General features: G+C 49.2%; 9 protein-coding genes across 9 annotated transcripts; 5 read left to right on the top strand and 4 right to left on the bottom strand.

The window, feature by feature from the left end:
• Window positions 1–17: 17 nt before the first annotated feature.
• On the top strand, window positions 18–2,985 carry LACBIDRAFT_305477 (uncharacterized protein; the record flags this gene model as incomplete). Its single annotated transcript, XM_001875164.1, has 15 exons — window positions 18–251; window positions 300–629; window positions 683–792; window positions 843–994; window positions 1,059–1,269; window positions 1,322–1,353; window positions 1,398–1,639; window positions 1,693–1,912; window positions 1,962–2,159; window positions 2,206–2,250; window positions 2,301–2,395; window positions 2,448–2,735; window positions 2,795–2,815; window positions 2,876–2,890; window positions 2,944–2,985. The coding sequence occupies 15 exons, from the start codon at window positions 18–20 to the stop codon at window positions 2,983–2,985; spliced, it is 2,235 nt and encodes a 744-aa protein (XP_001875199.1).
• A 569-nt stretch (window positions 2,986–3,554) lies between these two features.
• On the top strand, window positions 3,555–4,965 carry LACBIDRAFT_229956 (uncharacterized protein; the record flags this gene model as incomplete). The annotated part of the gene is made up of 8 exons (XM_001875163.1): window positions 3,555–3,679; window positions 3,734–3,827; window positions 3,885–4,018; window positions 4,079–4,195; window positions 4,250–4,437; window positions 4,498–4,690; window positions 4,741–4,797; window positions 4,857–4,965. The coding sequence occupies 8 exons, from the start codon at window positions 3,555–3,557 to the stop codon at window positions 4,963–4,965; spliced, it is 1,017 nt and encodes a 338-aa protein (XP_001875198.1).
• A 164-nt stretch (window positions 4,966–5,129) lies between these two features.
• LACBIDRAFT_229552 (uncharacterized protein) lies at window positions 5,130–5,991 on the bottom strand (the record flags this gene model as incomplete). The annotated part of the gene is made up of 3 exons (XM_001874591.1): window positions 5,130–5,488; window positions 5,544–5,665; window positions 5,723–5,991. The coding sequence occupies 3 exons, from the start codon at window positions 5,989–5,991 to the stop codon at window positions 5,130–5,132; spliced, it is 750 nt and encodes a 249-aa protein (XP_001874626.1).
• A 213-nt stretch (window positions 5,992–6,204) lies between these two features.
• LACBIDRAFT_292092 (uncharacterized protein) lies at window positions 6,205–7,584 on the top strand. The gene is made up of 5 exons (XM_001875162.1): window positions 6,205–6,314; window positions 6,364–6,487; window positions 6,540–6,947; window positions 6,998–7,292; window positions 7,343–7,584. The coding sequence occupies exons 1-5, from the start codon at window positions 6,280–6,282 to the stop codon at window positions 7,420–7,422; spliced, it is 942 nt and encodes a 313-aa protein (XP_001875197.1). The 5' UTR covers window positions 6,205–6,279; the 3' UTR covers window positions 7,423–7,584.
• A 146-nt stretch (window positions 7,585–7,730) lies between these two features.
• Window positions 7,731–9,105, top strand: LACBIDRAFT_305473 (uncharacterized protein; the record flags this gene model as incomplete). Its single annotated transcript, XM_001875161.1, has 6 exons — window positions 7,731–7,878; window positions 7,932–8,079; window positions 8,135–8,272; window positions 8,329–8,662; window positions 8,712–8,814; window positions 8,873–9,105. 6 exons carry the CDS (start codon window positions 7,731–7,733, stop codon window positions 9,103–9,105), a joined length of 1,104 nt encoding a protein of 367 aa, XP_001875196.1.
• Window positions 9,106–10,313: 1,208 nt separating this feature from the next.
• On the bottom strand, window positions 10,314–11,716 carry LACBIDRAFT_292090 (uncharacterized protein; the record flags this gene model as incomplete). Its single annotated transcript, XM_001874590.1, has 1 exon — window positions 10,314–11,716. Exon 1 carries the CDS (start codon window positions 11,703–11,705, stop codon window positions 10,314–10,316), a length of 1,392 nt encoding a protein of 463 aa, XP_001874625.1. The 5' UTR covers window positions 11,706–11,716.
• Window positions 11,717–13,468: 1,752 nt separating this feature from the next.
• On the bottom strand, window positions 13,469–14,667 carry LACBIDRAFT_305471 (uncharacterized protein; the record flags this gene model as incomplete). Its single annotated transcript, XM_001874589.1, has 4 exons — window positions 13,469–13,576; window positions 13,628–13,795; window positions 13,850–14,327; window positions 14,384–14,667. 4 exons carry the CDS (start codon window positions 14,665–14,667, stop codon window positions 13,469–13,471), a joined length of 1,038 nt encoding a protein of 345 aa, XP_001874624.1.
• Window positions 14,668–14,770: 103 nt separating this feature from the next.
• LACBIDRAFT_182385 (dihydrolipoyl dehydrogenase) lies at window positions 14,771–17,015 on the top strand. Its single transcript, XM_001875160.1, has 8 exons — window positions 14,771–14,819; window positions 14,877–14,982; window positions 15,038–15,087; window positions 15,422–15,557; window positions 15,607–16,048; window positions 16,100–16,692; window positions 16,746–16,837; window positions 16,891–17,015. Exons 1-8 carry the CDS (start codon window positions 14,790–14,792, stop codon window positions 16,954–16,956), a joined length of 1,515 nt encoding a protein of 504 aa, XP_001875195.1. The 5' UTR covers window positions 14,771–14,789; the 3' UTR covers window positions 16,957–17,015.
• Window positions 17,016–17,294: 279 nt separating this feature from the next.
• LACBIDRAFT_292088 (uncharacterized protein) lies at window positions 17,295–20,263 on the bottom strand (the record flags this gene model as incomplete). The annotated part of the gene is made up of 3 exons (XM_001874588.1): window positions 17,295–19,386; window positions 19,437–19,552; window positions 19,604–20,263. 3 exons carry the CDS (start codon window positions 20,261–20,263, stop codon window positions 17,295–17,297), a joined length of 2,868 nt encoding a protein of 955 aa, XP_001874623.1.
• Window positions 20,264–20,290: the final 27 nt, after the last annotated feature.

Here is a 20,290-nt window from a genome sequence, read left to right as displayed (position 1 = left end):
GTGTGACAAGTATCATTATGGATGCTGCTCGCGATGAGGAAGCTGGTCTACCTGAAAATGCGCAAGCACAACAGCCACGTAGTTCAGTGCCTTCATTTCTCTTTATCAGTTTCTTGCTGTTCATGCTCACAAGCCATAATGGTGATGAATTTCTCGCACGACACCAATACCAGGATGCACTTCGATCCCTCTCATACCAACTCTCCAATTACACAGCGTGGATGAATGGGACTGCCTCAAACTTTTCTGTGGTTGGTCTAAATTTACGCCTCAAGACTCTTGTACTGATTCAACTGCAGCCGTTACGAGATGTCACTTTGTCGCCCCTCCTGGATGCATTCTATACGCAAGGTGGCATCGTCGACCCGGCAAATTATGCTTACTATTCAAATCTCACTGGATTTGTACACGCGAAGACACAGTTTCATAATATTACTCCATCGGCTCTGGCAGAGAGCGACACACTGAAATGGCGCCCCTTGGCGGAAGCCTACATAGCGGACACAAACATGACAGGGCTTCAAGAAAGACTGGGGTCTTGGAACTGGACAGCCTGCAACAAGCTGGCGTTTAGCGTAGTGGAAAAGAATTCACCTACAACAGCTGCTAGTCAAATTGCTTTGGTCCATGTGTGTAGCGAGACGTTTGCGCATCTAATCACGACCACTCATTCAATTCTCAGGGGAAGATAGAGCTGACAGATGCTTTGACATTGGATGACTTTCGCTTGGAATTTGAGGGGGTTCATTTCCTTGCAAATGGTACAATCTATGGGTTCGCAGCTCCAGGAGGGTATGTTGTTGTTTTTATGGATCACTTCCTCTCCAGATGTCTTTTTCTAGAGGCCACATCGACATAAGACTGCTCCCTTCCCTCGTTCCAGAGTCTGCAAGAAATGAAACTGCACCAATTATTGAACCGGAACTCAAGGCGCGAATCAATAAGCTCAGAAATCTGATTGATGCTGGCGTTGTTGAGCAGGAAACCTCCGGTGGTCCGTTTATTCAAAACTTCTCTTGTTTAGGTCCCCCTCAGCTTGCTAAACTCCCACTCAACAGATGAATCCCCGAAATCGGCTTGTTCCTTCACATTTCATGGTCAAATAAACCCGGTAGCCGTTCCAGAACAGCTAATGAAAGAGTTGGAAGAAGAAATTCAAAATCCAACGGGTATCTCGACCGTCATCCCACCTAAACTTTCTGTTAATGGTGTGCTGGTGAGCAAGGAATGTGGTCTGTTGTACGTCATCACGGACTCGGAAGGCCTCAGGTCTGTTTTGAAATCGATATTTCTTGACGCTGAAATGAACGAATTTGTTCAGTTCATCCGCTTTCTTCCGCAAGGTCACTACATGTAAGTCCCACCGACCCCTGTAGGTGTGGTGCTCATTTCTTTAGATGCTGGATTGTCTGGTTTGGTCTATCTTGCAATCTTGTCCCTCTTCGCTCGTCAGGTAGAGCGGAGCCGCACGCCCTCAGGCATCTCCCGTGTTTCGCGTTGGACGTTTTTAGCCCAATCTACTATGGACTCGGTATCGTTTGCAGGCCACATCACCTTTGCTATACTCGCGGAAGGCAGACCCTCTTTGACACTTATTGCTCCAGCTTTCTTAGCGTGTGCTTTATTTATTCAGCAAGCCGTATGCCATCTCTCGCAAACCGTGTTCCTCCAGATTGATTGGTGTTTATTTAGCAATTCTTTACCCTTGTGAATTCTATCCAAGGATCAGAGAACTTTTCCCCTCCATCTCAGCCGGCACCCGCTGCCTTGCCAGCTGCCCCTCCCATCGATGCCGTGCCTCCAGTAGCCGCCATGCCGAATCCGCTCCCTCAACCAATTCCTGCCGCAACTCAGTCTTCCTTTTTTGCTTTCTTCATCCATCACGCTCGTACTGATCCTCAAGCTAGACTCTGTATGTATATTCAAATGTATGGCCCTCCGCAGCTCATTTTTGCATCCAGATATTACCCTTTTCATTTTCTTGACACTGATAGTCCGGGTTATACTTTCGCCAACTCTATCAATGATATTTGTCGCTATCACGTACTCCTCTATCTGGCTTCCGCAGATTATTAGAACTGCCCGTCGTGGACGTCCCAGTGGCTTGGCGAAGGAGTATATAATTGGGACGACCATCTGCCGCCTTTTCAACGCACTTTGTGAGTGATCAGAAACTCGCGTAACACGTTTATTGACATGCTCAAGATTTCTTGGCTTGTCCAAGAAATGTATTGGAAGTCGAACCCCGCTGTAGGTCCTTATCTTCTGACAGTTCTCCTCTCTCCTTAAACCTCTAAAAGCTTGGTCGTATATTTTGGCTGCATTTGTCGTTCTTCAAGCACTTGTACTAATGCTGCAAGACACCTTTGGCCCGTCCTTCTTCCTTCCAAGACGGGTTCGTTTCTTGTCCCTTGTCGTTCTTACAGTTGACTAAGACATGTCCTCAGTTTACTGTAGCGCAGCTGTATGACTATCACCCTCCAATGCCACTTCCAGACTTTGAATCCCCAGAACAATCTTTGGGAGATTGTTCTATCTGCATGGAAGATATCATCATTACTTCGCCATTACGGCGACGTTCCAAATCACTAGATGCAAGGGGGGACTGGGAAGAAAAAGGGAACACTGCAGCTGGACGGAAAGGAAAGGGAGGTTTGTTCAATGCGATGCACATGGGAGTTGGGGGAGTTGCGGCGAGGAAAAGTTACAGTCTTGCTCCTTGCCATCACTTATTTGTGAGTCGTTTCTTAACTTCGCAAGTAAACTGACCCCTTGCTACCTCTACCTCTATCAGCATACAGATTGCCTTGAAAAGGTACGCTATTGCACTTTCATGATTTATGACACTTGTTAATCGTTTTGTATCATTCACCAGTGGCTGGCTATCAAGGTAAATTGCTCTAGTTCAATGCAGGTGCCTTAGCTTAATTTCAACTGACACAGAACATCTGTCCTCAATGTCGTCGGCCGTTACCACCGCTCTAGATGAGGGATATTTCAGCTCCTCTGTACACCATTGCAATCAAGTTCGGACTCCTGGCATGTACTCGAGTACTATATCATTAATGGAATATATAATGTGTAATTTTCTTCAGAGAGTTGAATCAGAAGGTTCGGCTTTTTGGTTTTGGGAAGGTGGCAACACCAGGAAATTGGTGGGTGCGGTGCGGATGACTCGGAGCGCGCATCGGTCGGTGTTTCTCAATCGGTGTTTTTCAGTGCATTGTGCATCGTAATAATTGGAGCTCTCGACTTTTTCTAGAATGTGGGGTAGCTTGCGATGGCACGCAATCATAGTTATTTATAGATGACAGTCGATCATAAGAACAAACACGAGTGCCCCTTTCCTCGCCCTTTCAACCAGCCCCATACATAACTACCACAGTGACATGAGTGAACCATTGGATAAGCCAATCGAGACAATTCACCCCGATAACCTGCCCGAGGCAACGAAGGATGACTTTGCAAATGCCCTCGTCCAGGTCGTCGAGCACTCAGACACTAATCACGACGTTTCGCACCACATTCATCTCCCCTTTCGCGAGGTCGCGAAGATGCGGTGGATAACCAAGTTGATTCCAGGAATTGAGAAGCTTGCCGCGGAGTATCACATTGGTAACTTTGTAGCTCTACGGGGGAAGAACGAGGACTTCTTCGAGTCCATGCCGTTGTATACCAGGTAAGTGGACGCGTAGAGAGATTATGGCACCTGGAGCTAACTAGAAGAAATCAGGATCGGAATGCACCTTTTATTTTATGGTAAAGAACAGGTGAAGATACTGGGAACGAAATCTGTTGAGACTTTCCTGCGCGATCAGACTGAGAAGGTGGGGGTGGCATAGAGTTCGCCTCCTCCCATTGATATATTTTGACGTTTTGAATAGCAAGGTAGAACCTTTGACAGCCCAAAGTCTGTCGCGTCAATCCCTTCATTTGTGAAGACATATGCTATCCAGACGGATGAGCTGCTTCAGCCAGATCTTACAAAATATAAGAACTTCAATGATTTCTTCGCCCGGTTCGTATTAGTCGGTTTCGCCTTCTCACTCTTGTGGAACGGCATTCAACTAACGAACAGGAAACTCCTCCCGGACGCCCGGCCAGTCGAGAACAAGGAAGATCCGCTCAGAATCTGCAGCGCAGCTGATTCTCGCCTCACAGTATACCAAACCGTGGATCTTGCACGCCAGTTCTGGTAAGGCCGACGTTTAATCTCCAGGCCCCGTTGATCCTAAATGGAAATGGTTAGGATCAAAGGCTCCGAATTCAACATCCCAAATCTCCTAAATGTTCCAGCTGATTCTCCGAAAGTCGCACCCTTTCGCGACGCGAGTCTCGCCATCTTCCGCCTTGCCCCAGCGGATTATCATCGTTTTCATTCTCCCATTGATGGCGTTGTTGGAGAGATTGATCATGTGCCAGGCCAGTTTTACACAGGTAGGTGGGCTTTTCGTGGTCTTTGCCGAAGTTGAACCTGATGAACTATCCTGTTGATAGTCAACCCTCAAGCCGTTAATGAGAAGGGGTTCAACGTGTTCACTGCTAACTCCCGCTCGGTTCTGTATATGACCCACGTCGAGACGGGCCTCCCTGTTGCCTTCGTGGCTATTGGAGCGCTTCTAGTAGGAAGCATCAAGTGGACAGGGGGGAATGAGAAGGGTTCAACCGTTAAACGCGGAGAGGAGCTTGGGTAACATATCTTCTTTGCGTGAACATTCACCCCTTCACGCTTGTTGGCAGATATTTTGCGTATGGGGGAAGTACCGTTGTCACCGTTTACCCGAAAGGCGTCATAAAGTGAGGAGACGCTCATTTCACAATTTTGATCTGGGAGCCAAATTGACTCTTCCTTGTAGGTTCGACCAGGATCTGGTTGACAACTCCAAAAGACCCATCGAAACATATGTCAAGGCGGGTCAATTCCTTGGCCAATTTGCCAATGCTGATGGCAGTACTTCTTGTTAGGTTGGATACTCGATCGGAAAGACACCTTCTAACCTGGCGAAATACTTCAGCAAGAAATTTCGCTCAGCGGTGAAGAAGATCTCGACTAGCTGAAAGGGATGGAAAGATGAGTGAAACAGTTAATATATAAACGTCTGCACAAAAGCCTTTCCATGTTATGATTTCTAATGCGCAATACCATTGGTGATAGGATACTGCCTTCTCCAGTTGACCAACATCTCCACGCTTATCATTTTGAGGCCCCACCGATCTGCGAACGCTCTGCAATCATCTCTTCTTGCCATAGTGCCTTGCGCGTCGTCGTTTACTAGCTCGCAAAGAACGCCAGCTGGAGGTTGACCAGTAAGGAGACAGAGATCGACACCGCTTTCTGTGTGGCCTTGTCGTGTGAGCACCCCTCCCTCTCGTGAACGTAGCGGCACCATATGCCCAGGACGGGTGAAATCATCTGGTTTAGAAGCAGGTGAGGCCAACGCTCGGGCCGTTAAGGCGCGGTCATGGGCGGATATTCCAGTTGATGTTCCTAGACCCAACAGTAAGTTCCAAGTGAAGTGAAGGAGAATTATGATATGGGGTACCATGTTTTAAATCTACTGTGACAGTGTACGCCGTCCGATGGCGCTCTTGGTTCTGTGGAACCATCATAGGGATTTCCAGGGTCTCTAGCCGATTTGCGGGTAATGCAATGCAGATGTACCCACTGCCAGAAATATTCACATGTCAGCCGAGCACAACGCCGAGTAATTTGAGACGACACCTTGTATGCTTGATCATCCAAGCCATCTTTTCCGTAGTGCATTGGCTGGCTGAGATAATGAGATCACCCTCATTTTCCCTTTTCTCATCGTCCATGACGACAAGAAACTCCCCAGCGGAAAAGCTGGCAAGAGCTTCTTCGATTGGATCAAACGCAAACGATGTGCGTTTGGGTGGGTTGGGTATCTGGATCGGCCGCCATGTCGCCGTGGTAGACTTAAGGGGGGCTGAAAAGGAGTTGGACTTGGGGGTAGATGCGACGGGTGCCATTAGACACTAATCATTGTGAATGCGCTTTATAATAAAAGCGAAAAATCCGTGACACAGTAGTAAGCCGGGTAGCTAAGTGTTTGTTTTTATTTATATTTTCTCTACAACTACGGGCCGAAAAATGTGCGTAACCGGATTGGTACGGAAGGAGCCGGTTGAATGCCACAAAATTTCGACAGGCGCTGTTCACTTTTTGGTCACTTCGTTCTTCTCCGTCATCTCGACAGAGCCACCACCGTTCCCCTTCATCCCTTCTTTCTTTCTTCCCACCACATCCTTAGAATTCTAATGGCCGTCTCTCCCTCTGGTAAATGGGACGCTAGGTATTACCAATTTCCCTCTTTTTCCAGCATGAATCTCAATATTTTCAAGGTATCTCGGCCCTGTTCCTCACGACTTCTCGTACTACAGCAAATGCATGCTTGGCGGCATTCTTGCTTGTGGTGTCACTCACGCCGGTATCACTCCTCTCGATGTTGCAAAATGTAATATGCAGGCGAGTCCAAAATTCACCCGGTTTTATTCTTCCTGACCTTTCTTCTGCTCAGGTCAACCCTAAGAAATACACTGGTCTCGGGGTGGGGTTGAGGACCCTTGTCGCTGAAGAGGGTGCCAACGGTATCTGGAAAGGCTTCGGACCTACCTTCGTCGGCTACTCTCTTCAAGGAATGTTCAAGTATGGTCTCTATGAGATTTTCAAGGATTACTACATGAACCTCGCCGGCGAAGAATTGACCGAGAAATACAAGCCTGCCATCTGGCTTGCTGGTTCCGCCTCTGCCGAAGTCTTCGCCGATATCGCTCTGTGCCCCCTCGAAATGACAAAAGTCAAGATTCAAACCAGTCAAAACGCCTCTTTCCCTATCGGTTTCGGCGCTGCTCTCGCTGAGATGAGGAGAACAAAGGCTGAAACCCGTTTCCCCTTCGGCTCCCTCGTTCCTCTATGGTCTCGTCAGGTAATACCCATCCTCTCTCTTTTTGACCCTCGATCTAAAAATTACTTCAGATACCTTATACCATGGCCAAATTCTTCTTCTTCGAAAAAATTGTCTCAATCTTCTACACCCACGTCTTCACCGAACCCAAAGATTCTTATGCCAAGACCACCCAGCTTGGCGTTACGTTCGCGTCAGGTTACTTGGCTGGTGTTGTCTGCGCCATCGTTTCACATCCCGCCGACTCCCTTGTTTCCCTCCTCGGAAAGGCAGAAAACAAGGGTAAATCAATCGGCACCATTGCCAACGAGGTGGGCTTCGCGTCTCTTGCCACGAAGGGTCTCGGCACCAGGGTTATCATGATTGGTATGTCTTCTTCCACCGTCAGCTACGTCCACATCGCTCATTCCTTTTAGGTACTTTAACTGGCTTCCAATGGTGGATCTATGATTCATTCAAATCGGTTATGGGAATGGGCACCACTGGTGGAAAGTAATCAATCGTTCCCGGTAGACAGATTGGTTGATGTTGGTCATTGGTGAGTTGGATGTAACGGTTGAATCCAACTTTCGTGATCATGAAAATAGGATTCCATACGACGCTGTTAAATTGGACGCTATAGACCTTCGTATTTAGAATGGAAATTCCGTTTAATTTTTGATATTATATAAGCGCCAATAATGGTTTGCGGGCTATGCAAGCTATGCAACCGCTATGCGTCGCGGGTGTACAAGCCTATATTACTCGCCGCAGTCCAGAGAAGCCTCAGCATACCTTTAGAATTTGTAGCTACGTCGGCATACGATGAGCTTGGACCAGAACCTCTTCACTCTTCACCTCACCCAACACAAGGATCATCCTCATGTCGTGGACCTTGTCGACCCATCTGGCGTTGTCCACTATCGGAAACAGAGAATACTTGGCATTCCAGAATATAAAGCAGAGGTGTACGGTACGTGTTTATATTGGTCATTGAACGCACCAGAAATTAAGCTATCGTCGAAGATCCGATGTCAGAATCCTTGCTTATAACAGCATCTGCCCCGTCGGCGACAAGTAAAGCAAAGATTTTGGAACTCTGCAATCCGACTTTGGTCGTAGAAATCAAGTACACAGGTACTCTTTCCTTCAAGTGGGGGTTCAAGTGGGAAGAGTGTGTTTATCCATTTATTGCTTCGAGCAAAGATTTACAACTCCATCAATAACAGCCACGAATTCGAATGGAAGCGCGAACAATGCTTCTTGCTTCGGAAGCCAGACCCTCCCGTTCTTGTTGCAATTACAAAAGAGACCACTGGTCGCTTGAAGAGCACATCGGTACAAATTCTGGATTACAACTTGAATCGGTGAGGCTCCCACCATATGCATTTACCATAGCTAACTCCTATCCCTATGCAAACAGATTCGATATCGACGACCGGAAGGGTCTAGAGATTGTCATTTTAACTGCTCTACTCACCTTCCAGGATGCCAACGAGACCCTTCATACCCCAGAGGGATCGCATGAGTCAACGCCAGCATTGTCAAGGAAAGTATCCGGAGTCGCCCCTGTTCCCCATCCCGTTGTAATGACGATGGACGATCGACCACCGATGCCACCGCCAAAACCCGCACCAAAAACTGGGATTGATAGGATTGCTGAGTTGCAAGCCATCAAGGGAGACTACAATGAGATAACAATCGATGATGAAGGAAGTGTCCAGGATTATGCCCAATATTGTAGTAATCTTCTTCAGGTGCGGTTTTTGTTTTTCCGTACTACAATAATGCTGATATATATTGTAGGATGATGCCATGCTGTTCATCACTGTCAAGTCTGACGAAGCTGAACATGTACCCAAAGTTCTTCAAGTTGTAGAAGAAACGAAGCGTATTCGTCACAAAGCCGGTTCGTTGTTTCCTGAATTTTCGATTCCTACTTGAAACTCAAAACTGACACACTTTAGGGCTATCCGAAGAAGAAGAATTACATCAATATGTGCTTTATGATACCATACAATCAAAGAAAGGTCCAAGACGCATCAACCTTGACGATGATGGCAAGAACAAGAACAAGTACACCCCGCCAAATAGCCTCACCATCCATTTAAGCAAGATTTCGATGCCGGAGCTACAGCCAAAAGCTAGCACCCCACAGGACAAAACCACCAAAGATGGGAAAAAGGGTTGGTGGAATTGATATCTTACCAAATACCCCTGGTCCCTGATTGACCTATTCGAACCTCACTTTTCCTCCTCTTGCGGCTGTACACACCAGTCCGACCACCAGCAGCGTCTCCTCGACCAGTGCCCCCTCCCCCCAGGTCATCCTCGCCACCAGCATCGTCGTCTCGACCTGGCAAACTCGTTAGGCCTGGCCGATCACCCCCCTCTTCTAGCCAAGGCAAAAATCTGCCAGGCAAAACTGAGCGCCCCTCGCCTCCTCCTTCCGTCCAACCCACGAAACCAAACTCACGAATCCCTAACTCTCACACTCCCAGTTCATCAACACCCCTCTTCACACCCTCCGTTCTTTCGACCCCAGGTCCTTCCAGAACGGGCATTGTACCAACATCATACGTTCCTTATCGGTCGGTGGGAGACCATCCACCTCGGGAAATACCAGAGCCTCCTCCATCCCAAACCCAGCAGCAACCGGCTGCCACTCCTGCTGGCAAACCATCAACGTTATCTGGAATTTTTGATATTTTGTATGGACGGTAGTGTGTGTCTAATGGAAGACAAGACTAACATTGGACTTAGTGGACCTTTTTCCTCTCGATATCCCACTGTACAGTTACTACTAATCATAAAAATTGGGTTTGAACGTTGTTTGGCTGGGCAGCGAAGTATTTTAAATCAGCTCGCACCCAAGTACATCCTAGAATGTAATGGGGCTGCCACCATGTCTGCCATAATCACCGATCCTCCATTTGCCATCTAAGCAAGATCACTACCAACAGTTTCCAATGACACGCTTGCCACTGCGGTCATAACTCCCGGCGATGCGTCTCCGGCTACTTGGCCTCTCAGTCCCTTTATGATATTCTCGCCAAGAGGCGTCGGAATGGTTTATCGACCATGCGCACGGTAGTACCGTGGTTACCTATGAAACCCTGCCTCTGATGAAATATTACTTGGCATGTTGTTGGTGCTGTTGACCGAACAGCGCCAACATCGCACTTGTGTAGTATGCACATACATCAAACAACATCGATTGGAATTACATAGTGAGATATGCTAAATAGCTAAATACTGATCATTGATGAGGAAGGAATGCTAGTCATGTCACGGGAAGCAAGCGAAGGTCGAAGAAAAGTGTCCACAAAGCACGAATATACAGTAGCGCCGTAAATACAAATCTAACATGCGCAGTAACGGGTCAAAAGAACTTGAAGCCAATCTCTCTCAAAGTCGGAGAACAGGCGGTCTATGGGAAAGAGACGACGACTTGGCCAGCGACGGAGTGCGTGTATGGTGCTTTGGACCAGTGTTCGCTCGTGAACGAGGGCCTATGGGGCCACCTAGTGGTGATCGCACCGCTGACAATGGGCGATTAGCAGTAGCAGGATCAGGGCTACTGGGCAGCGACAAGCTCTGCGACACTGATGAGGGAAGTGTAGGCAACGAAGGGCGTCGACCGTCAATAATTGGAGGTGTTATTGAACGAGTGTTGGGTATTGATGGGAGACGGCGGATCGGCGTTGTGGACCTCGACGGCTGTGATTCGCTGGTAGAGGGACCAGCCCTAGCTGGTGTAGTAGATGTTGATGGGGCTAGAAGGGAGTAGGCGGGGGATGGAGACCTAGGGTAGCTCGGTGGAGCCGATGGTGTGAGAACATTTTCAAAAGAGGGTCGTCGAGAATGTGATGCGTCAGATTCTATTGATGGCCTGCGAGAATCTGGCGCGTTAGTTTCCAACGACGGTCTGAGAAATTGTGATGGATCAGCTTCCACTGATGGGCGCCGTAAGTGCAAAGGCTCGGTAGGGAGAGGCTTAGGGAGGGATAGCGACGACGAGGCACGTGAAAGACCTGGGGGCGTCGTTGGTCTTTCAATTACCTTCTCAGGTTCTGCATTCGGAGGGGGAACGGAAGAGCCTCGTTTTGGAACGTCGAAAGCGATTTTGGAGTTAGGGCTAACGAGAGAGGATGCGCGACGTGGTGAGACCCCGGGATAAATGCCATACCACTCGAGGAAGCTGAGGGTAGCTGAGGCGGAGTAGATGGTGATGGGTGAGGGCGATATGATATCTGGACGGGCGCCGACCGTGGTTTGGACGCGAAGAGGAGACATCGTGCTGGAAGCTGTCGTCGCGCTGCTCCCCGTTGAAGGGGGAGAGAGCGCCGGTGAGTGTGACGACCCAGGCTCCAAAATTTTCGTCATCTGTTTCTGTAGGTCTTTGCTGAACCTGTCACCCGATTGTTCGAAGAGTGCTGCTAGTGAGATGGGTCGCACACTGCGTCTCATACCCTTAAGCTGCAAACTTTTGGGAATCGCAGAGACCGGGGTTTGCATCCACCTGACTTTTTCGGGGAAATCGTCATCATAGTGAGGCCCCATAGCAGCGTCGGGAAGCCCAGCGCTGTTCGCTCTGAACTTGTCAATCTCCTCCTGAAACCATGCCATAGGATCTCCTCCAATACCGTCCAACTCCAAAGCTCCATCCTCCCATGAGCGGGGATCATTAAAGATCCTTTCTGCAAGGGCGCTCCCTGGAAGACCTCCCACCGAGGTTGGCAGTGGAGAGATCAAGGGCGAGTCCAAGACATCTAGGTCGGGGTAGTTTGCTCTGAACATCAGTGCTATGTCGATGGATAGAGGGTAACAGTGCCAGACTGTTGATTGCCTTGAGAAAAGATAAAGCCGTCAAGGACAGGGTTAGTAAGGAACCAGCCTATAAGTATCTTGGAAAAACAATCCATGTGATCATCGCCATTATTCGCGGAACAAACTTGGACCAAACAACAGGGATCAAACGAGGCTGTGCCGCATCTCGTCCATTTTAAGAAACTTCCTGTCCTTTTCGGGAATAGCAACAATCTGCAACATCTGTCAGCCCCACTCTGGCAACATACCAACAATCTACGGATGACGCTCTCAACTTCTCGACCAACTCACCCTACACGAGGACCCTTCAGTAAAGTAACAATCAGTGAAACGATGAACCAGTGTCAACATGTAACACGCCACACAGCCTTCCGCGTTCGCCGACATCAGCAGCCTAATTCGTAGGGCTCAGTCCAAATTCCGAGCGCTACAGCTCCAAGGTGTTTCGTCAATAATGCGTCTCCGTTCCATACCATCGCGCAGCGCTATAGCGCTTTGTTTTGTAGAATGCACACAACTTCCCCATTGTAATGTGGGTCCTCCAAGATCTTTTCTTGAGCTCAAGGGAGAACTATCGCGGAAACACGGATCCGGAACAACAAACCCGTGTATCCCCTCCTCCTTTTGGGCTTGATTCATCGCACACAACACGTCAACAATAGTAGGCGAGATATACATGGAGTGGAGCAAATGAGGTATGGTGTTTAACCTCTTCTTCTCATGTGTACTATGTACAGGGGTTGTAGGTGGATGTATGTAGGTGGACAAAAAATTAGACTATCCCTGGCAGCATACTAAGGACAACTGACCTGTCATTGTGACGCAAATGGGTACTTAACGAGTCAACTTCTCTGCGGACCCTCAAAAAGTGACTGTGCCACCTTGTGAGGACCCGTGAATTTTGACCTACATCACGTTGAAAAGATAGGTTGACTTTCGACCTTTTTTACCTGCATAGTGAGATCAACCCCGACTCGTCAGCTTTTCACACCTGTGTTGTCTCTTCACAATTAAACACAAGTACATACTCTGTAATCGGATTACGAACGCTCACCAACATTCGACCTGGTTCTAGTACAATAAGTAAGGAAGTTTAGACGCCTACGGATGCCTGAATGACAGGCATTGGTGCCTACTGTTGTCCGGATAAAAATTGGCAAAACCTGGGACGATCTCGGCCGCTTTCTGTCAAATTGATAAAATGGAAGATAACGCGGATCTGGGAAGGAAGTGGAGTAGAAAAACCTTTTTTTGCGAATATCCATTTTTTTGGCGTAGAAGTATTGTGCTCGCCGTCGGAGGTGTCCGATGCTCGGGGTTCAGAAATATCAAACCCTGAACAAACATAGAACGGAAAGTTACCCAATGATCGTGAACTGCCATCAGTCGGTGATGCAATGGGAGCAGGGCGGACGAGGAACTGTCACCCTGGCAAGGCAGGAGTCGTGTCGTAACAGCGAGTACGATGTTGTGGGTATGACAAGCTGGTTGGCTTTGTGGTGACGAACACGATGAAATCCCCATCGTAGAAGACACATCTTCGAATTCGTCTGGCACATAATTCTGTTAGTTGGTTTATCAAGATGACGCAACTGAGCAATCTTAGAGAATCTAATGGTCAACTTGAAGGAGACCTTTGCGTCGGTCCGAAATTAAGACAGCAACAACTCAGCTTGACGCGAGCAAGGAAAACATCTGATCAATGGTTCGATGGAACGATAGAGGTACGTGGTTCATCTCCTTTCAAACTTTTCCCTTGCCTTTTGATTTCGTCTCACGTCTTCATCCTTCAATTTGGTATGAAGAGCCGTAAAAACATCGCGTGCGTAGTGCTCCCCTCTCTGGAGCAATCAAGTTAGCAACCAACGGCACTCCAGAAGAAGGATGCATACGTTGACAAGATCTTTGATTTGTTCAAGGGTCAGCTCGCCGGGGCCAAGCATGCGCATACCCTGCACCCTCGGCTTTTCCGACGGGGGGAAGGAATAGATCAGTAAGATTTTCAGCGGGGCGGCGGCCTCTTCTCGCAAAATGGCGTCTAGGAAATGCACAGGGGGAACCTATAATTAAGAGCATCAGTAAATCAACCCTTGTATGAGCTCCACAACACGCACCAAATTGAGAGTGATGCACACAGGCCATATATCTCTCCCGTCCAACACCTCTCCCTCGTCCCAATAATCAGGAAGCTCAAAATCAGTCGCGTGTTGAATCTGCCGTGTATCAAACCCGCTGGGGGCCTCTTCATCAATGTCCATATCACCCGATCCACCCACTTTGCCAACGGCAGCGGATAGACCAGCTGATCCAGGAACACCTTTCCTCGCTTTGTACTCGACAGCCCTCGTCCGTGGAATTTTGGTATCCCATAGGGCCGCTCTAGCTGCCATGAACAAGGCATCGTAAATGTTTCCAGAATCTGCCAAAACGATGAGGTCTAGATTGAGTAGCCAAGATTTCTTGCCAGGTAGAATTCGGAGATTCTTTGGGTGTAGCGATGGATGGGATAGTGTTTGGTGAACTATTGTCGTCATGTCATACTGTAAGTCCTCCAAAGCCGCCGTGGCGAGCTGGGGATATGCTGCTGGAGAACTGCCTTGGGAATTAAGTCTATACCTGTGGGAGCGATGATGGATTGAAAGACCTACCAAGATACTGTGCAGACGACGCGTCCAGCATCAACCCCTCCTTCTTCTACGCTTTCGACCTCAACTTTCGCAGCTGCTAAGACTTCTGTTCCCCCAGACCCGTCGTGGGGGTCCTGTCCAATGCTGATACGTGCGCTACCATTCGCCAGCGGTGCAATGCCCGTTTCCAGAGCTACAGATCTAAAATCATGTAGAGAACGTCCATCTGTTCGCAAAGGAGGATCTGATAGTAGAGCGGTCTGAATATAAGACTGCTCTGCCTTTGATATAGACGTTGTTGCCATGAAAAAGTTTTGGTAATCTTATCTAGAGTCGTGACTGAGCCGCTTGGGTAAAATCGGCTGGTTTAGCACACGTGACCAAGTCCTCTTCTCCAAGCACTTTCATCGGCTTCTGTTCACTCACCATGCTTCAGGTCCAACGGATAGCACAAAAGGTATTAAGCCTGTTGTCGCTTTCCATGGCAAAGGTGAACTCAATATTTCTCATATAGAGCCTCCCCAGGGCTGGCAAGCGTGCTCTGCGCTCTGGGAGCTGGCAATCTTACCGCGGTCTAGCAACAGCTTCAGACCCATATGACGTGGTGGTCATTGGCGGCGGTGCGTAGTTTTCAAAGTTGAAATGATTTGAACAAGTTTAAGTTGTGATGGATAGGTCCGGGCGGATACGTAGCTGCTATAAAGGCTGCTCAGTTGGGCTTGAAGGTATGCACATTCGTCGGATCATGTGGGGCGAGGTTGCGCTGTTGCTAGCGAGCATTGGCGGGCCTCCTCCAAGAAGGGGACCCTAGTAGCGTTAATTGGAGTTCCGCCTCATGACTGGATATCTTCTAGCATGTCCAGATGCAAGCTTTTTCTTTCAGCAGAGGCCGCTCTCACAGGGAACGAACTAGAGTGCCAATTCAGGCTCAAGCTCTAACTCGTTTGTGGTTCACTTGGAGAGTGTAGCCTAACGAGCAGAGTCCCCCCCGGGATCCGTTTTTTTCCCCCATGTTTACCTCGGCCTTCTTCCGCCTCCAATTACTAATCAACCTCATAGACGGCTTGTATAGAGAAGCGCGGTGCCCTCGGCGGAACATGTTTAAACGTCGGCTGCATCCCTTCTAAAGCCATGCTCAACAATTCCCATATTTACCACCAAACCCAACACGACCTGAAGCGACGCGGTATTGACGGTAAGTCACGCAGTCCTGTCCGCCTTCTTACCTAACGTCACTCTGATAGTGGAGGGCGTCTCACTCAATCTTCCCAAAATGCTCGAAGCCAAAGACAACGCTGTCACTGGGCTTACAAAGGGTATCGAACTCCTGTTCCGCCAAAATAAAGTCGATTACATTAAGGGAGCGGGGTCTTTCGTATCCCCCACGCGCATCGCCGTCCAGCTTTTGGAAGGCGGCGAAACCCACGTAGATGCGAAGAACATCGTCATTGCTACGGGCAGCGAGGTGTCACCGTTCCCTGGCGGCGCGATTGAGATCGACGAGAAGCAGATTGTCAGCTCAACAGGGGCACTGGAACTCCAAAAGGTGCCAGAAAAGATGGTTGTCATTGGTGGTGGCATTATCGGCCTTGAGATGGGCAGCGTGTGGAGTCGACTTGGTGCTGAAGTTACTGTTGTCGAGTTCTTGGGTGCTATTGGTGGTGCGGGCATTGATGACGAGGTTGCGTGAGTGCCATGAACACTCGACGGAGTTTACAAGCTCACGTTGAACGCTAGTAAGCAATTCCAGCGCCTTCTCAGCAAACAAGGAATCAAATTCAAGCTCAACACCAAAGTTCTTTCCGCAGAGAAGAAAGATGGAAAGGTTTATTTGCAGGCGGAAGCAGCAAAGGGAGGTAAGGAAGAGACGCTTGAGGCCGACGTTGTTCTCGTTGCTGTCGGTCGTAGGCCATACGTAGAAGGCCTCAACCTCGAAGCCATTGGTGTGGAGTTGGACAACAAGGGCCGTATTGTCATTGACGATCAGTTCAACACATCCATCAAAAACATCAAATGCATCGGGGACGTCACCTTCGGTCCCATGTTGGCGCACAAGGCAGAAGAAGAGGGGATTGCCGCTGTCGAATTCTTGAAGACAGGGCACGGCCACGTTAACTACAATGCCATTCCTTCAGTCGTGTACACCCATCCGGAGGTTGCGTGGGTGGGTAAGACGGAGCAGGAGCTGAAGGCTGCTGGGGTGCAGTACAACATCGGCAAATTCAGCTTCGCGGCCAACTCGAGGGCCAAGACCAACTTGGATACGGATGGTTTCGTCAAATTCATCACCGAAAAGGAAACGGATAAAATCCTAGGAGTACATATTATTGGTGTGTCTTTTCCCCTCTTTTTGCCTGAGATATGGGGCTGAGCATCTTTCCAGGCCCTAACGCTGGTGAGATGATTGCCGAAGGTGTTCTCGCCATCGAATACGGTGCTAGCTCTGAGGACATCGCTAGGACCACCCATGCCCATGTACGTTTATTCTGTCTCGTGCCCCAAACCGTAGTTGACCTCTCCGCCCGCAGCCCACTCTCAGCGAGGCCTTTAAGGAGGCTGCTATGGCTGCTTACTCGAAACCTATCCACATGTAATTTGCTTTGTGAATCGGCCCCATTCCCTAGACTTTTTACAATCCATCAATTTTACATATACGAAAGGATTCGTCAAATATGCAAAACTGAGATGCCCATCCCTTTTTTTGCAGCTCGCTGGCTCATAGCGTGAAAGACCCAAGATAACACAGATTAGATGAAGTCAGCTCCTATAAGTAGTCTACGTCGCTGTCACCTCGACATCTCGAGGGGTAACTCGCAAACGATGCACTGGGTCAAATCTGTACTTGGATCGCACTAACATCCAAAATTCAGGTAAATAGTACTGAAAGAGTGAGTTAGTGTAGAGATTATTTGATTAGATTACAGAATACAAATTATAATCCCTCGAAGAAAGAAAGGTCCTGTGCTGACAATCCCCCAGTTTTTGCCCCAGAAGAACCCACAGTCCTTGGTGGTGGGGCTGGAGAGACAGAGGAAGGCCGCATTGTCGGTATGGGCTGGAGGAAGTTGCCATTGGATGAAGGGAAGGGTTGCGTAGTGGTAGGTGTCCGAGAAGGAAGAAGGGGAGGTGCAAAACTAGCTGTTGCTTTAGCCTGTTGCGCTTCCATCGTCGACTGTGAGGAGAAAAGATTGTGGGAGTGGGCAGAAGCTCCCGGAGGCGGTAAAGCTTCTGGAAGCGGCGAGGGAGGTTCCAGCCACCGTCCCCGTGCGGCGGCTGTCTCCAAGAGGCTGAGAGTCCGCGAGTGATCAGCGGCTCGCGATACCCTTCGCGCAGGGGTTTGCTGGGGCGGTGGAGACGCTGATGGTTTCTTTTCCGAATGCAGGGTGTGTGATTTGCTAGGTGGCGATTTGCTCGGTGGTATTCTAGGGTTGAACTGTAGAGGCTTTGTGGGAGGTGGCGAAGGGAATGAGGAGGTCTTTGTGGGCTTAATGAGAGCATCGAAGTCATCGAGGGTGTGTTGAGATACTGCCTGGCTGGATTGTTCTGAAAACACAGAGGTAGCGGTTGAGCCAAACGACGGAGGCAGAAGGATGGCTTGGGAAGGGGACGACAAGAAATCCGAGAAATCGTCGTCATCGTCTTCCAAGATTAATTTTGCAGCAGGTGCAGGTTGTTGATGCGGAGTGTGAGAGCGCGACGATGGAGGTGGCGGAAGGAATGGGATGGCTACGGCTGTAGGTTTTCCGAAACGTTGAGGACTCGCAAATGGTAAGTTCCCAGGCAAGTTGGGCACTAGCCCCGCGGAGATGTTGGGTACTGATGCTGAGGGCGTTTGAGACATAATAGCAGCAATCTTTCGTTTAGTTGGTGGGACATGGCTTTGAGGTTTCGCTGTAGCAGGCGGTAAGAAATCGAACGAGGGCCATGTGTCGTTCGTGGGAGTCGAATGCACGTTACTAGAACCTGCGGGTGGGATCGCATTCTTGACGGGGAGTGGCTGTATTGCAGATGATAGAGACGAATTGCCGATTTCTTTGTTCGACGGGCTTATCGCAAAAAGGTCAGGGACAGGGGACTGTCGATCGAGTGAGGAGGGACCGAACAGGGACATGATGTCGTCATTATTGGGTTTAGAGGGAGAGACTACGCTGGAACTCAACGACGATGAAGGTCGGCTTTGCTGGAGTCGAGGCGGAGGCGGCAAGGGTGGGGGAAGTGTACCTGGAAGGGGTGAAGAACCAAACATGTCTGTAAGGGTGTCGAGCTGTGTTTGGTGATCAACGTCGTCCTGGGCACTGGGTATGACGTCTGATAAGAATTCAAGATCGTCCTGAGAGAGGGCAAGTGAGTTCCGGGGATTGGATAAAGACTGGGTCTTCGCCGTTCGTGAGAAGCGACCAAAGAATCGTGACACTGCAGACGGAGGAACAGGATCAGAGGAAACCTCGATTTGGTCACCTGTGTTAGCTTCTGGTGTGGCGATCGGGTTAGGGTCCGGAGCCTTTATTGAACTGAAGGATAAACGAGTTGGAGAGGGTACTGCTCCTCGAAGTACTCCTGGAGTAGATTTAGCGCTATCTACGCTTCCTCGAGGCGAACTTCCTCCTGCCTGCGTGGGATTTGGTGAAGCCGACCTACTGGGAGGTTTACTGGACGGAGCTGATTGTTCAACATTCACGCTGTCAGACATAGATTTCGTAGGTTTACGACCGAAAAATGACAGTAGGCCACCAGCTGATTTTTTGCCGTCGTCGGCGGGACTTGGTTCCACCTTCTCAACCAATTTCCAGCCAGGCGGCGTAAAATCTTCTTGAGCGAGCTGCGGCTGAGCCTTTACTGAAGCCTCCCAAGATGTGGACCCCTTTGACGCCATATACAGCGCCATTGGGCTTTTCCGCGTCAAAGGGAGGTGTCTCGTGAGTCGCAAAGCCTCCGATATCTGCTTTGACGTGAATGTTTTGGATGTTTGCACTTGGGGTGTAAGGGTTAAATTATCGGGCACAAGTCTGTTCATCATAGACGTCCTAGATTGGAGGTTCTAAGTTTTGTTTTGTTTTTAGGGGCTACAACTTACAACCCTATATCCTCTAAGCTCGGTGGTGCAACTGGTCCCTTGGGGCTGTCTTCTGGCCATATCTCACGAGAAAGTTCTACAAATAGTTCCAAAATAGACGATAATAGTTCTGGTGGCTTGAAGATCATGAGACAACGGATTGGGCATTTTAAAGGGTATGTACTGACAAGATGGCGGTCTTGTCTCTCTTTGATTTTCCTGGCCACCTCCCATTCGTCTGCTGGTTCGTCTGCAGGCGTTGAAACTGGGGAATCAGCTGTCTCCCAGGCAGCTCCCCAAGGGTCTCCGTCGGCTGAGGGAATAGCGAGCGTTGGCCCAGAGGCCGACCAAGACTCTTCGCCGGATTCCGGCGCGGCTTCGAAGGTCCCAAACGCGTCAGGGCTGTCGGGTGCAGGAGAAATCGATCTAGGAGTTAAGGGGCGTGATGTTGGAGTTGGCGGTTCGGTGTAAGACTTGTTTTCTGAAAGTTCGGCAGCATCTAGATCGTGGACATTGGGTATAGGTGATGATTGAGTTTTTGGCGAGGTCGAACTTGTTGCCTCCAAGTCTGGCGTGGGTAGCTTTCCCAGAGATATACCTTCATATGGCGAACGTGGTGGTTCCCAGGCGGTGGTTAAAGTTGGTTCAGAATTCCAGAGTGAACCGTCCGTGGTAGAATTGTCCGACCAGCGAAAGTCTGCACCACTCGGCCAGGAAATATCGGCTTCTTGGTCATCGTGGGGGATAATTCGAGTTGTAGGATCAGCCCAGGAGACCTCGGATGGGACTACTTGCCCTATGACTGGTTTTTCGGGTTCTCCCCATGCATTTGCCCAGGGATCATCCATGGTTCAATGCAAGTGCCAAGTTAGTAG

Source organism: Laccaria bicolor, genomic scaffold, assembly GCF_000143565.1.
Source record: "Laccaria bicolor S238N-H82 LACBIscaffold_2 genomic scaffold, whole genome shotgun sequence".
In the NCBI taxonomy this organism is placed as follows: Eukaryota; Fungi; Basidiomycota; class Agaricomycetes; order Agaricales; family Hydnangiaceae; genus Laccaria; species Laccaria bicolor.
This window is presented reverse-complemented; position numbering and strand designations above follow the sequence as displayed.

What these genes read in the sequence shown, in the direction of transcription:
- LACBIDRAFT_182385 (XM_001875160.1), top strand. Translation starts at nt 14,790, where the DNA reads ATGCTTCAGGTCCAACGGATAGCACAAAAG. An exon ending in CGTGGTGGTCATTGGCGGCG is followed by an intron (nt 14,983 to 15,037) that starts GTGCGTAGTTTT and finishes TGTGATGGATAG; the next exon opens with GTCCGGGCGGATACGTAGCT. An exon ending in GAAGCGACGCGGTATTGACG is followed by an intron (nt 15,558 to 15,606) that starts GTAAGTCACGCA and finishes TCACTCTGATAG; the next exon opens with TGGAGGGCGTCTCACTCAAT.
- LACBIDRAFT_292092 (XM_001875162.1), top strand. Translation starts at nt 6,280, where the DNA reads ATGGCCGTCTCTCCCTCTGGTAAATGGGACGCTAG. An exon ending in TTGCAAAATGTAATATGCAG is followed by an intron (nt 6,488 to 6,539) that starts GCGAGTCCAAAA and finishes TCTTCTGCTCAG; the next exon opens with GTCAACCCTAAGAAATACAC. An exon ending in TTCCTCTATGGTCTCGTCAG is followed by an intron (nt 6,948 to 6,997) that starts GTAATACCCATC and finishes AAATTACTTCAG; the next exon opens with ATACCTTATACCATGGCCAA.